We start from the raw sequence: 15,300 nt of genomic DNA on the forward strand, positions 1-15,300 counted from the left end.
ACTCAACGCATTGCAGAAACAGAAAAGTATTGCAGCACTGAAGGAAAAACAGGCTGTGTTGGACCCATGAGACGGAGTCTGGGATCCAAACGACACCTCCTTCAGAACTTTTCCGAACTGCTTTGGACTCTGCAATGATCTCCTTTCACCCTGGTTGGAGAATGCCACAGAAAATGCTACCCACCCCCCCCACCCCATCCCCCACTCCGGTATAATTCTTCTTTTCTCCTCTCTTGGTCTCTGGTATCTTGTCTCCCTGATCTGCCCACTTGTTCTCTGCTCATTGTTTTCCGGAAGGCTTGGGTTCCTAAGCACAAGCCTCGTCTGCCATTGGACAGAGCCTGCTACAGGTCTGGACTGCCCTGAGTGCTCCACCCCCCAAGTCATCCTCAAAGGGGTGGAAGTGGCTTCTCCTGGCAAAGTGCCCTCTCCAGTCCACACGCCAGGGCTCCCATTTTTTATTGAGGAAGTAGTGGCCTACTCCACTTTTGAACTTGAGCCTCTCTATCTTTTGCCAGGTAATAAACAGAGCAGCTCAATAAATGTTGAGAATCGAAATAGGGGAGGTAAGGGGAAATGGATGTGTGTAAGTGGAGTAAAAGAAAGCTGGCCTAATTTTGTTCATTACCATGCCCCCAGTGTATACAACAGAGGCTGAGCAGGTGCTCAATCCAGTTACCCAAGAAATGAGCCCAGCTTAACCTTCTCTTTGGGTGAATGGGGAAACTGAATCTTGGCGCTCCTCAGCTTCTCAGTCCTTTTCCCCAGCAGCTGAACGCAGAACTTGGCTCAAAGCAGTGGCTCAATAAATATTTGTGGAATGACAGAATAGGTAAATACCAGGGCCCCTGGAGGCCAGTGGGCTGCACAGAGGAGAACCAGGGACCTGTCTTGAGCAAAACCTGGGCTGGTGGAGGGAAGAGGTTTACCACCATCAGGCAGAGGGCTGGAGGAGGAGCGCAAACGCAAGCAAATACAAGTCTGGGCAAGGGGCCTGGGGACAACGGTAGGGTCTTCCTTCACCCATAAAATAATATTCTCCCGGTGCAGTGAGTCTCACCTGGGTTGCACATTAGAACCATCTGGGAAGCTCTTAAAAGACGCTTGGGCTGCACTCCCTGAGATTCTGATCAAACCGTCCTGGGATGGAGCCCTGGCCCGTACCTTCTTAAAAAAAAAGTTCCGCAGGGGATATTGATAAGCAGAGCGAGTTGGGAACACGGAGTCACAAACCAGACAGTAGACAAGGCGGCTAAGCGCGGAAAGGGTGCTCAGTACAAGTTCTGGGAACCGGGCGAGGAAGGAGCGAGAGCCTTCCTTTCCTGCCAGGGTTCTGGTTGGGGGCGGGGGGCGGGGGGGTGGGGTGGAGGACGTAGGGTGGGAAAGGGCAGGTGGGCTTCAAACTAGGGAACCGGGGTTGGGTGAGAGTGCCCAAGGATTGGTTGAGCAAGATGGACGCGATTAAACGAGAGTCTGGGTTTCAACGGAAAGCTGATGCAACAAGGAAGGGTCATGGGGCGAGAATCGCAGGGAGAAGGTCTCCAAGAAGCCAAGGAGGCAGCTTATTCGGGACTTGGGATCTAAGACCTGGAGTCGCTCCTAAGGGAAGTCCAGGCGTGGCGCAAGGGTACTCGGAAGAAGAAACTCTGAGATGGAGACGGGGGCCACTCGGTCACACAGAGACACACGGAAGTCCACACGCACACGCGCGAGCGCGCCCAAGCACACGCACCCGCGCCCAAATGGATCCCCAGTGCACACACGCCCGCTGCACACGCCCAGGCCCCGGCCTTCCGGACGAGGAAAGGGACAGCGCTGCGGAACGGCCGCCGGGATCCGGAGGGCCGCTCCCCGCCTTGCCTCCACGCGGGCTTGCGCAACAGGCGGTGGCTCGGGCTGGCGCCCCCCGCGCGCTGCCCCAGCAGGGCCAGGCTCGCCCAAGGGAGCGGGAGGAGCGCCCGGGAGGAGGGAGCGGCGAGGGGTGTGTCCCTGCGGCGAGGGGGCCCGGGGGCTGGGCGGAGCGAGGCTCGGGGGGCGGGGCCGCGGCGCCTATAAAATCGCCTTCCTCCCGGGCATAAACAAACCTCGCCTGGCTCCCAGCTCCGGCTGTGGAGCTCACTCCTCTCTTCGCCGCTCTCCTCGCTCCCTCTGGGCGCCTCCAGCCTAGCTCCGGGTCCTTTTCGCTTTTCTCCCTCGTCCTTAGGTAAGCCCGACGCCCTCTTCCCGCCAGGAGGGGTGGGATCGGTCGCCTATGGGTGCTCCTGCCTCTGCTGGACCGCCCTTTGTGGCCAGCCCTCCCCTACTCCCGGAGCTGCAAGTGCTCGGTCTCCCGGTGGCCCGTGGGTGAACGCCAGGAGGGGCTTTGGGGGTGCGAGCACTACTGGAGTGGGGGTGTTTGATTCGGCCTCAAGAGGGAAAAAAAGGTCCGGGTTCACCTTTCCCCTAGCTGAGGAAGTGGGATCCTGAGGATCGGGGTAGAGGGTGGAGAGCCCCCAACACCTTGATCGCTGATTCCCAAGGCCCTCCGGGCTCACACGGGCGCCCCGGGCCGGAGGGCGCGCTGGACGTGGGAGGAGGCGATACCAGGAGTGTGTGTGTGTTTGAGGGTGGAGGTGGGGTGTGTCCCTGGAGTGGGGTGTCTGGGGAAGGAAGGATTGAGTGCGCCTGTAGAAAGGAGATGGCTAGGAGTGAGCGGCGCTAGGGACGAGGCTCGAGAAGGGGACGCGGGTGTGTCTGTTTCCCAGACTCTGCCCCCAACCAGTGTGTGTCTGAGGGGCGGGGGCCCATTCAGCCTGGAAGTCGGGGTGGAGCACGCTTGTGTGTGTGCGCGCGCGCGCGTGTGTGTGTTGGGGAAGGGTCCTAGTGTTCCAGCGCGTGCGACACTCGCGGGAGCGAGGGTTGGCCAGCGTTGCTGGGCAGGGTCGCCCCCCGAGGTGGCCCGGGGTGGGCGCTGTGGCGGCGCGTAAGCGGTGGCCTGGACCAGAGGGGTCGTGTGGCATCTGGCCGCTCTGCGCTGGCTAGGGCTTCGAGTGGCGTCATTTTCGCCTCCGCCCACTCTCCCCAGCTTCCCTTCTCTCTCCTGCCCTCCGGGGGGAGGAGAACAGCTGGATTTGCTCGGCCCTTCCTGGGAGATCCGCCGCGGTCTCGGATTCAGCCGGGGTCAGGGCGTGTGCACCGTGGTGGGCTCCGGGGGAAACGCGCTGTCACCGCTTGGGTCGCATTAGTGGCTGAAGCTGGGATTTAGTGGCTATTTGCCTTGCTCCGCTCCACCTCCCCCACTCGCCCGCCTGTCGCCTCTGCTGTCAGACATCCCTCTAGGTCGGGGGCAGCACCGACTTGTGGCCTGTGTGGGGGAGGTGCCCGGCAGCTGGTAGGGGAGGCAAACCTGGTTGGGGAGGGCGCGATTGTCTTGTGCCCAGACCATCTCTTCTTCCCAAATGTCCTGGGCACTTGAGTTTGTTTGGTTCCTTTGAGTTACTGGGAAAGATGAAAGATTCAGAGAGAGTTCAGCCAGTGGCCAGGCAGGCTAAAGCCATCAGCCATACTTCACCTCCTAAAGAACAGAATATCTAAACACAGAGTGTGTTCTTGCCATGAAAAATGCAGTCCCAAGGCAGACCTTCCAGCCCAGCTTCCTCCTGGATAGAAATGCTGGAATCTTGACTGAGTTTCACAAAGGTGAACTGAAATAAGCAAGGTACAGAGAGTGCAAGCCCCCGCACCTGGCTTCAAGGGGTTCCCCAGCCAGGACAGAAATGCAGACAAGGCTGCAGACCCCAGCCCTCTGTGGTGGTAACTGTTGGGGTGACTCAGGGTGGGGGTCAGGGGAGGAGGGGACACAGGGATGGTCAGGAAGTGATAGGATACCTTTAAAGGGACAGTGCTCTGGAGTCAGGAGCGAAGCTGGATATCCCCAGACCCGGGACTTGGTAGCTCTGTGGCACTTTGTCTCTCATCATTGTCACTCCTCTCAGAGAAGGAAGGCCTCGCCTGCCTCGCTTTGGCACCTGGCACCTGGCCCAGGGCCAGGCCCTTGGGAGGAGATCAAATACAGACACTGAATCAACTGAATGGCCCCATTCCTCTGTGATCCCATAGGCAGTTAAATTTTTAGTGATAGCATGTGACTGCGCTTTCCAAGGAGACCTTGGAGAATCTTTTGGGGTCTCTTTTCCTGAGAAGCAAATCCAGGCTTGCTCTCTGTTGGTTTAGTAATTTGGAGAAATTAAAAATTCACACAAGTTCCTGGTCCAACTTCTGCCCAGTTTACAGATGGAAACTGAGACCGAAAGGCAGGGAATGACTTGCCGAGGAGGAGCCACGCCTGGAAGTCAGCGTGAGTTTCTGGGCTGTGATGGAAGGTGGTGAACCAGGAATCTCAGTCTTGAGAGATGTATTTTCTGCTGTCAGAAAATGAGTTGGATCCTCACTGAGTTTCTGGCGGGGAAACTTTCCAGACAGAATGTGGGTGATTGATGAGTCAGTTGATTTTCAGTCTGAATCAGGAGTTCTTGAGACAGGAGCAGAATCAGCGTAGTGAGAAAGGGCTGCAGCCCTGCTGAGTGGTGGTGGCCCAGATTTGGGCTGCCCAGGTTGGACCCCAGATGTGAACAAAGCCCTCCCCGCCCTGCCCCCCAGACACACACGTCCCCTGCCCTCAGTGCACTGAAATCTCCTGGCATGAGCGGCCTCAGCACAGATGGGGAAGAAAGATCTCATTGTGTTTTTCTGATGGCCTGAAGCTGCAGTTCTTCCTTGGGATCCAGAGAATCCTATCCAAAGCGTGACTCAAAAGGCCCTGTGCTTCAGAAGGGAAGCCAGGATGATGACTCAGCATCTAAGATTCTAGCAGGGAGGGGCCCTGACTCAGGCAGAGGGGGCTGGGAAGAGACAGGACCTTTCTCTCTCTCCGAATCAGCAGCTATATCCCACAGCCCCTCTCATCCTCACGAGAGCTCTCCCTATGCTGTCTTGGCTCCATTGAATGGATGGGAAAACCAAGGCCAGGAATGTTTAAGGGACTTGCTTGGGGGCTCTGTGACTGGAAGTGGGAGGGGCAGGCTGAGAACCCAGAGCATCAGACCTGAAAGCCTTTGTTCTTTTTTCATGATGGCATGTTGGGGTGACTGCAAAAAGGCTTGAGTGAGAAGAGCAGAGAGGCCAGCCAGAGCTCTGGCCTCAGTTTCCCCCCCTGAAAAATGAGAGTAACAGATACTGTTTCACCGGGACGTGTAAATATTAATTGAGTTAATCTACGGCAAGAGTTGAGGACAGTACTTGCCCGTGAGGCCACGATGAGGCAACTTGCGGTCAATCATTTCCACAAATGGCATTCTCAAGGCATTGCCCGGGGAAGGCCTGCAAATGCTGGATTCATGTTTTGCTTCTTGAAGTTTTTACAGAAAGCTAGGCTTATGCAGATTGCATAAAATATAATGGAACTTTGTCTGAAATGCAGATTTCCAGGCCTGGTAGGTCTGGGATGGGCGAGGGATCTGCATTGTTTCAGCGCTTTCTGGGCTGGATTGGGCTAGATTGTACTGCCAGAGAGGAGGATATTTGCTCCAGAATGATGGCTGGGGGAGAGCAAAAGAAAGAGGGGGGCCACATTCCTCATATCTCCAGGGTCTGGAGTAAATAGCTTTTATTTGGTTAAAGTGCCTTGTGATTTCAAGGCATCTCCTTGTTCCTTTGAGACAGGAGACATCCTTGCTATTTCTCAGATCAGAAGACTGAGGCTTGAGCAGGTCCCTTGCTTGTCCAGAATCAAGTGATGGGGCTCCGTTCCCGGTGGGCCACCATGGACCATTCGCTGCAGCATTATCCTTTGAGGCTGCCCAGGCCCTCCTCTATCCATCTTTGGAACCTGGACTTGGTTTCTTGGCTTCATTTCAGGAAGCCCTTCCTGACTCCCTGATCTCAGTCTGGGCCCAGCCCTGCCCTTTCTTTCTCTTTAAGTTTGGAGACAGACACAGGCAGGTTGGCCGTCTCTGCTGTGGAGCTGGCGGAGGTCAATTCCCTGGACACTCTCTTGACCCCTGCTTGGCCAGTCCAGGCTTGTTGGAGCAGGGTGTGCGGGAGGAGTAGGGGGCCCTGATCGTGAGTGTGCGGACCCCAGTGCTCCAGGGCAGACACCCTGTGAGAAGAGACCTGGCAACCCTGGCACCCTGACTTGGCGCTGCCGAATAGACTCGATTACAGAGTGTGGATCCACACACAGGTCTCTCTTCCACCCAGTCCTGATCTTTATACCGTATATTTACCGAAGACCTGCCCACCTGGGCTCCGTCTCCAGGCATTTCCAGTCCAGCAGAGGCATTCCTCCAACTGAGGGGGTAGGAAGTGGGACTCCTTAGCAGTCTGGGGGATTCATCTTTTGTTTTATAAATTTTTTTTTTTCTCCTTAAACCTGTGGAAAGCTCTGTACATATAAACGATATGCCCATGTACTGCTCTGCTTAAAGAGGTGGATGGGGACCTTTTTTAAGGAAGAACAGGGCTCCATTCTGTTCTCCCATCTTTACCCCCAACTCCACCTATTGGCTTTGAGAAGGTTCTGGGCAGCCCTCTCTGAATGTGAGTGTGAGAGTCATTCCGAAGAGGTAGGTAATTCTGAGGACTCTTAGCTGGGAACCCTCCCCCTCCTCCGCTCTTCTTGTTAATCATTGAACTTGCCTGCTTTCTCCAGTAAGCCCTCCCTGACTTCCCCCTCCAGGCAGGCCGACTGGGTTGGGTGCCCTTCTTGGATCATTCTAGGTTGTGTCTGCCTAATTACCCTTTTCCGGTAGACCCGAGAGTGCACTTAGTAGGCAATCAGTTAATATTGGTTCAAGTAGTAGTAGCATAGTCGCTTCAGTCGTGTCCGACTCTTTGTGACCCCATAGACGGCAGCCCACCAGGCTCCCCTGTCCCTCGGATTCTCCAGGCAAGAATACTGGAGTGGGTGGCCACTCCCTTCTCCAGGGAATCTTCCCGACCCAGAGATCGAACTCAGGTCTCCTGCATTGCAGGCAGATTCTATATTGTCTGAGCCACCAGGGAAGCAATGTAGGTCCAAAGGATACCTCCATTTACTAAGGAAATAACCGCGGGCCCTCTTGTGTAGGAAAGATCGGAAGGTCATCCAGAGGGTAGGAGCAGCAAGACCAATTCGGGGAAAGATTCTTTCAGTGTGGCAGTTGTCCCATCTCGGGGACAAAGGGTTGTGTAGGAGGAATCTGCCTCCACGTCCCGTGCTAACGCTGGCTCCATCTGTGTGCCTTCCACACATTATCTCACAGACCTTCCAGTGCTGCTCGTGTTTGTCTTGCAGATTCACAGAAAAAGCCTCTCACCCACCCAGCATCCTCCTTTAGACTTCCGTTATCGTGCGCGTCCCCGCAGACGGTCTGGTCTTCTCTCTGCCAGACAGGTGGCTGGGCTGCCAGGCCTCCACGGAGAACCGACAGGAAGGTCCTGGGTCGTGCTATGGAGAAGCGGGTGGGGTGAGGACCACGTGCAGGCCCCTCCCTCTTCCTGCTATTGTGTCCCAGACTTTCTTGCTAGTTCTGTGCTCTGGCCCAAGACAGAGAAGTTGCCTTTGGTCTCCAGCCTGGTACCCAGGGAATGGATGCAGCTGGGGGGGGTGCCTTCTCTTTAGTGATTTCTTTTTTAGTCTTTCAATATCAGACAGTCTGTAGGATGCTGCTGAGGTTCAGCCTCCAAGCAGAAGCACCCAGGGCCTCCTGAAGGAATTCTGATTGTCTGATCGTTTTTTTTCATTTTATAGACTTTTGAAAGCCCTGTTTTCTACCTCCCTTCCCCTCAACTGGGGAACTTTCTAGAAGGTCCAGTGAGTCCTGCCATTACTGTTTACTAGGTTGATTACATAAGAAAAACATTGAGAGGCCATCAACTTCTTCACCCTGCTCGAAGGCTTGGGTTTCAGAAGGTCCAGAAAACATCACGAGAACCCATGGCCTGCCTGGTAGCTTGATTTCAGAATCTCTTTGGCAAAGAAAGGACCAAAGGACATGTCCGTAGCAAGGTGCGGGGAGGCAAGGCGTACCCCAAGGCTACCTTTCTGGAGGTTAATGCAGACAGGGCACTGTTCTCTCAAACCTTCTGGAGTTGACTGTACTCGGAGAGGATGTTATGGCGAACATCAGCAGCGTCCATTGATCCCCTGCCCGCCTTTTAAATTCTGTTCTATAAAGAGCCCAGTGTGCTGGAAAAAACACTGCTTTCACGTGGCTTGGAAACCAGGCGTGTTCTGGAGGGGACAAAATCTGGGCCAGTGGCTGACAGTAACAATCGATGCAAGCTTATCAACATTCGTTCCTGGTTCCCCTCTCTCTCTGCTTCACTGGAGGACTCTGGGGGGCTGTGGTCTGCCTGTCCCTGCCCTGCCCACCTGCACTCACTCCAAAGGATGGAGTCTAGGCCTTTAGGAAGTCACACAGGCCTTGGCTTTTGAGCCTCAGATTACCCACTCATAAGCTGAGGTGATCCAATCCACATTCTCCCAGGGACCTCCTCCAGGAACAAATAGAATAATGCAATGAACCTTTTTTCTGAAGTATTGAATATGGCGGATCCCTTCTGCATGTTGTGAAGGGAGAATGTCTAAGATGTGGACTTTGCCCGCAGCCTGGGCCTCTGGTGGTGACTCAAGGGGGCTGTGTATGGTGGCGAGAGAAACACGTGACTCCGCCAGCTGATCCACACGGGAGAAGTCTCCCGGGAACATGGGGCCCGTCCTTAGAACCTCCTGCCTGGGGCTGGGCACTCAGTATGTGTGTCTGTTTAGAGCAAGCTGGGTTCATGGTCAACGGTCCCCTTTAACGTTTTTTTAAAACTGTGCCATCTTGATGCTTGGTGACTTGAGGTCCGTTTCTTAATCTCTCTGTACCTCCATTTCCCCGTCGAATGGTGACATGATGGGGTCCACCTTCTAGGGCTACTGGAAAGCTCAAAGGGGAGATGGAGTCTGGAGCCTCGGAGGCACCTGAAGTTCTTGTCGCTGTCAGCGTCTGTGTCTGTGGAGGGTGGGTGAGGCTGGGGGCTCCCGGAGCATACTCTGGGTGTTTCTGTGCTTGATGCCCCCCGCCCCCGCCTCGGAGGGGCTTTAGGGGCCCAGCAGAATTTGCCAAAGAGGAAGGGCAAATGCCCCCTCCAGGTGGCTTGTTGGAGGAATGCCAGAGCTGGTGGAGGACTCCAGTCTTAGGGACTAGGAGGAGGTCCCGGCTGGGAGAAGAGGGTCCTCCAGGTTCCCAGGGCAGATGACCTGAGCAGAGCCATGCTGCAAGAGGCTCTCATAGCACCCCAGGGGGCACCTCCCTTTTGTCTGCATGCAGCACCTTCCTGCCTGGGCTCCCATCCGTCCTGAGTTTTGGGGACTATGTGATGTGCATAGAGGGCTTCTCAGGTGGCTGAGCAGTAAAGAATCCGCCTGCCAACGCAGGAGACACAGGTTCGATCCCTGGGTCAGGAAGATCCTCTGGGGAAGGAAATGGCAACCTGCTCTGGTATTCTTGCCTGGAGAATTCCATGGACAGAGGAGCCTGGCAGGCCACAAACAGCTGGACACAACTTAGCGACTAAACAAGAACAATGGTGTCTGTAGAACACTTGCCACATATTTTGTAGATGGGAAGCCGAGGCCCAGGGAGGGGATGAATGGCTTGGGAACAGTCATGTGGCAGGAGGGGTAGGGTTCCCACGCGCCAGCTCCTAAACAGTGTTCCCGCTGCTCCATCAGGGCTTGTGAGAATCCCAGGCGCTGTCTGTCCCCTTGCTCTCAGGGTGACCGGCTAACAGCTCTCATGTGGCCTCATGGCCTGAAATGCCTTCGCTCACTGCCTTCCCAGTCCCCGAGGTCACCTTCTTCGCTCCTCCGAGCAAATCTGTCTTGGCTTTGCTGGAACCCATGGAGTTCAGCTCATTGCTGACTGGCTCCTGGGTCCATTGAACTGGAAAGGTATTTGCCTGCACCGCCCCCCACCCCCCCACCTGCCCCTGCCCCTTGGGCCTTTGTTACTCATTGACCCGAGTGGTGGCGCATTGGGTCTGATTGCTGGAAACCCATGTGACACCCGCTGAACCTTTTTTCTGTGTCCCCTCCTTGCTGGGCCACTCGGGGACTAAGAATGTTTAAAATACAGACCGTGTCCCCACAGATGGCCCTGGGTCTCTGAGGCAACCAGGGAAGTGCACTGATTAATGAAGCAGCTGTTTGCCCGATTCTGTGTGCCATGGTTGCATTGAAGGCCCCCCACTACTCGCCGGGAGCAGGAGTTGTTATGCCCATTTTACAGATGAGCAGACTGAGGCGCAGAGGTTAGATCGCAGAGCCAATCAATGGTAATGTTCAGGTATGACCCTCAGATCTCCCCCCACCTCCCCACTAACTCCTGGCTGCCTTTCACTTCTGCAATATTGATTTTCTCAGAATTCCTTCTGGGCAGGCAGGTGGGAAAGGAAGAAGTGGTATAAACTAGTCTGGCAGCTGGCGTTGTGACCGGGAGCCCTGCTGTGTGCACTGAGTGGGGTTTTGGCAGGAGACCTGTCCCGACCTCATTTCCTGTGTGGAGTGGCTTCCCTCTGTGCTGAGACAGAGCCCACCCTACAGGATGGCGTAGGGGGCTGGAGTCAGACACCCAGGCTCCCACCACCCTGCCCGGTGTGGCGTGGCCCGCTGCAGGACTGCCACCTGCAACCTGGGCCCTCTGCAGCCCTACGTCCTGCGCTGGGACTTTGCAGGAGGCGGTGGAGAAGGGCAGGCTTGGCATCTGGCGCTTGGCCTCAAACCCAGGGAGAGAGCTTGTTGAGCCCAGTGGGGCTGCAGGTTGGCTGCAGGGGGTGACCCCAGGTGTGGGCACCCTTTCAGTGGAGCCTGAAGGGGACAGGGCAGGGCACCAGCCCTGGCACCCAAACCAGGTCACCTCCTGTCTACGCCTGACTTGTCACATAGTTGGGTCTCATCACAGAGCTGTGATAAGTCCTTTCTCGATCCACTCAGTGTCTGGCACATACAACTGCTGTGCAGGAAAACCACCTCCGAGTAAACCTTCCTACTGCACATGCTTCCTGGAGCTCAGAAGGGCCCTGAGGGCTGGTCTTGCCTCGTGGGGGCAGACGACAGGGAGGGGGAACACGAGGTGTCCCTGGCTTCATCTAAAACATGTCAGCTTTCTTCTCAAAAACAGTTTTATATATTGAACTTCCTTATAAGGTTTCCTTTAGACCCACAGCTTCTGAGACAAAAGTTTGCAAAGTTTATTGCTGGATGCAACAGAGACAGGGTTAAGGGCTGGCCTCAAGGGGCCTAAGTCTGCCGAGATGGATTGAGAGCATCCTAGCTCAGAGAGGGGGCTGGGGGGTGTGGGGGGCCCGGGGCTCAAGGTGCACCTTCTACAGCCCGTTTGTGTGGTCTTGGGAATCGCAGGCAGTAACCTGGCTGGAGGTCCTGGCTGAGCTCACTTGTCGGGATGTGTCCAGTTACAGTTATAAGCTACAGGCTGCCCCGGGCCTGCGGGAACCGCACCTCCTACCCACCCCCTCCCCCCAGGGACAAGGAAAACCTGGAGTGTTCTCTGCTTTATCTGGTCTCCCTGCAGACTTGAGAGCCCTGGGGTTCTCACTGGCTGCTTGGTCTGGGCCCAGGGCGTTTCAGCCGCTTCACTCCTGGGGCCAGATAATTCTGCTGTGGGGGTGCCCTGTGCCCCCATGGGGTGGTCAGCAGCCGCCCTGGTCTGCATCAGCTGGATGCTAGTAACATCTCCCAGTCGTGCCGATCAAGAATGTCTCCGGACCTCGCCAGATGGGGGGACAGAAGCACCCTCGTCTGGACAAACACTGTGGTAGTCCTCTGTGAGCTCCTCTCTGAGTCTCCCCAGGGCCCTGAGCACATGAAGGGTGGGGCTCCCTGAGGTCTCCTCCAGCTTCCAAAAAGGAGCAGTTCTCAAATACTGATGTTTAAGGGGGATTCACCAGTTTTCAAGCCACTGTCTCCTGGGGTCTGGGAAGCTGAGTTCTAGGAGGAAAAGAAGGTGTGGGGTAAAGGGATTTCTCCGGGAGCATGTTTGGAAAGCCAGGAAAGCTGGACCTGAACTCTTTCTGGTTCTGAGGGAGGGTGAGAGGGCAGGTGAAGGCTGATCCTCCAGTGGGATCACACTGGAGTCAAGCTAGCCAAGGTGACCTGACCACGCTGGGCTGAGCTGCAGCCTGAAATACATGTGGACCTGTTTTCAAGGCATTTCACTCCTGTGGTTTACTAAACTACATAAGAGTGAATGTAGACAGAAACATGGGCCTCCCAGGTGGCGCAGTGGAAAAGAATCTGCCTGCCACTGCAGGAGATCAGATGTAGGTTCAATCTCTGGGTTGGGAAGATCCCCCTGGAGGAGGAAGGGGCAACCCGCTCCTGTATTCTTGCCTGGAGAATTCCAGGGACAGGGGAACCTGGCAGGTGACAGTCCATGGGATTGCAGGAGTCGGACACGACTGAGTGATCAGTTGCTGTGAAGCTGCATAAAAGCTGTGCATCTGTCTGTTCATTCTGTCTGTTGTGATGCTAGGGGCTACACGGAGGGAAGGGAATGAGCCAGGTAGGCTACCTACCTGTCCTGGGGAGCTGGCAGGTGGGGACGGAGGCCCAGGGATAGCCAGAGACCCTGACTTCACCCCTGGGTTCTGAAGGAGCCCCTGTGACAAGCTCTTAGCATTGCCAGAGCCGTGAGCTTCTGGAATGCTCCCCGGCCTGTGTAGGCGAGGTGTCCCACAGCCAGGGTCTCGGGACTGTGAACACGCTGAGTTAGCAAGGCCGGCAGACCTTGGCTTTTCATGCCTCCTGCCTCCGAGCTGGCAGCTGCCCAGGAATCCTCGCAAATATAAAACCGACTTTGTTTTCAGAATGTTCTGGAGCCTAGACTCCAGAGGCTGCATAAAGACATTCTTGTGGGGCTGGTTATCTACGGGGGCCCCAGACCAGAGCGTCCCAGGGGATCTGCCCACAGAGCACCACGTGCTGGCATGGGGGCAGCGTGTGGGGCGGCCCCGCTCTGTCGCCCGCTGACCCCTGAGAGGTGTTTTACAAGGAGGGTTCCTCTGGGTTCAGGGAGCTGGGTCCTCAGAGGAGCTGAAATTGAGAAGTTCAGAGACCTGTGCTCTCTGTCTGGCTGTTACATCTGTGGAGCCATGAAGAGTTTGGGGCGAGGTCCCCACTCCGGAAACTAGCATGTTTTCACCCAATTCCTGATTCAGAATGTCTGGGTCTGTGACCTGGTGGGGGTCCCTGGTCTCCCGTCACTTACTCCTTCACTCCCATCTCTTCAGCTCTGCCCGCAGCACCTACCCCTCCTTCTGAGTTCATTGCACCTCATCCCAGTCCTGGGCGGGGGGAGCTTCAGACTCTCAGCTTGACTCTTCACCCCTAAGAAGAAATACTGATGCCTCCAGGTCCCTGATTGAGCCCCCCAGGAGGGAGTGTGCTCAGGACCTGTCACCCCCCAAGCCTCAGTCCCCAGGGAGGTCAGTTGCGGCGGCATTTCCACTGCTGGAACTCCACTCCGTCTTGCCCTTGTAGTTCTCCTGCAGCTGGCCCGGCATCAGATCCCGGGGGGCCCCTTCTGGCCCACCCCGATCTCTGCCCCGACCCCGGCCCCCCACCCCTGCTTTCCTGCCCCCGCTCTGGCTCATCAAGTGCTTTGTGCCTTAAAGATCTTTTTTCTTTCAAAGTCTTCTCAAATGCTCGGTCCTCTCATCTTGGCTTGAGATCGTCCCTTCTCCTGCCCGCTCCCCCCACCCCACCCTAGCAGGGAGCAGAGTACCCTGTCCAGAGATGAACATGGGGCTGTCTCTGTGGCTGTCCCTCTGTTGGGGATATCCCACTGGTGTGGGGATGAAGGAGGAGGGAGCCAGTGCCATGCCTCGCCGTGGCCGGTCTCCGGGACCTTCTGTCCCCTTTTGCTTGTCAAGCTGGGGCTGTCTGACTTCAGGATGTGGCAGCGACGTGGGTCTCCTTCTAAAGTGCAGAGACAAACATCTGTCCTTGGTGTGGTGGGTGGGCCTGGCCTGGGTGTCAGGGCCTGGTTTTGAGTGCCATGGTGGTTTAGTGGCTAAGTTGTGTCTACCTCTCGCGACCCCATGGACTGTAGCCTTGTCAGACTCCTCTATCCGTGGGATTCTCAGGCAAGAATATTGGAGTGGGTGGCCATTTCCTCCTCCAGGGGATCTTCCTGACCCAGGGATTGAACTTGAGTCTTCCACATTGCAGGCAGAGTCTTTACCGACTGAGCTGTCCAAAAGCCTCAGTTTCCTGTCCCAGGAAACAGACTTCCCTCCATCCCCAGGGGCAAGACTGGGTCGGGGTGGTGGGCGGGAGGTAGAAACTGCTGGTCTGGGGAGTGAAGGCTTCCTCCCTGGCCTCAGTTTTGCTTCTGTCTGGAAACACCTAGCACCCGGAATTGCTGACCCCATGGCCTCTGTCTCTGTGCAGGTGCGTGACATCAAGGACATGTCTCGGGAGCTGCAGGACGTGGACCTCGCTGAGGTGAAGCCTTTGGTGGAGAAAGGGGAGGTGAGTGGAGAAGACCTGGATACACCCCCTCCCATCCCCACTCGTATATGGACGTATGTGTGTGCACAGTAGGAACACGCATCCATGCACACATGTGTGCATACACATGTACACATATGCACATGTCCACTGCTTCCTGGTTTCCACAGGTCACCTTGTCCAGTTGCAAAAGGCCAGGAGGTTCTAGTTCAGGCCCCCGCTTGGCTGGCAAGGGCTAAGTTGCCTCGCCCACCTCTGGCCTTTCTGTCCTCACCAATCTCATTTGTAATGAGAGGGGCACTGGACCAGAGTTCCTCCAAGCACCTCCACCTTTAACATCCTGTGGTTCTAAACCTGCCCCTGAAGCCCGTTGTCCAGCGGCTGTGCCCCAGCTTAGTGGCTAAGGGACCAGGCTGCCTGGGTTCAGGTCCTGCCTGCGACCCTCTGCTTCTCCGTGACCACTGGCGATCCTTCAACCTCTGCATGCTCCAGGTCCCCAACTTTAAAAACCAGTGACCCTAGGACTAGTGTCATGGGGCCAGGGTGAGGACGGAGGGGCTCACTCACATGGCGCAGTTTGAAGGGGCCAGCTATTCTTGTGTTCTCATGTTGCTGCAATCACCACCCTCTTTTTTTGGCCAAACCTTTCAAGTCAACAAGACCTCCTTGTTGGAAGCAGACTCCCCTGCCGTATAGCCTAGCCTGGCATGATCCGTCCTGGACTGGCTGTGGATGGGTGTGAGAAACCTTTTCGTTTTCATGGT

General features: G+C 55.9%; 1 protein-coding gene across 1 annotated transcript in view; it reads left to right on the forward strand.

Annotated features, from left to right (window-relative positions):
* Positions 1-2,077: 2,077 nt before the first annotated feature.
* The window catches only part of NDRG1 (N-myc downstream regulated 1), a 56,608-nt gene continuing 43,385 nt past the window's right edge, over positions 2,078-15,300 (forward strand). Inside the window, exons 1-2 of the mRNA XM_055545719.1 lie at positions 2,078-2,203; positions 14,477-14,557. Of these exons, the coding sequence (XP_055401694.1) occupies positions 14,495-14,557 (63 nt within the window). The 5' untranslated portion in view covers positions 2,078-2,203; positions 14,477-14,494. The remainder of the gene's footprint in view (positions 2,204-14,476; positions 14,558-15,300) is intronic.

Source organism: Bubalus kerabau, chromosome 14, assembly GCF_029407905.1.
Source record: "Bubalus kerabau isolate K-KA32 ecotype Philippines breed swamp buffalo chromosome 14, PCC_UOA_SB_1v2, whole genome shotgun sequence".
Classification (NCBI taxonomy): Eukaryota; Metazoa; Chordata; class Mammalia; order Artiodactyla; family Bovidae; genus Bubalus; species Bubalus kerabau.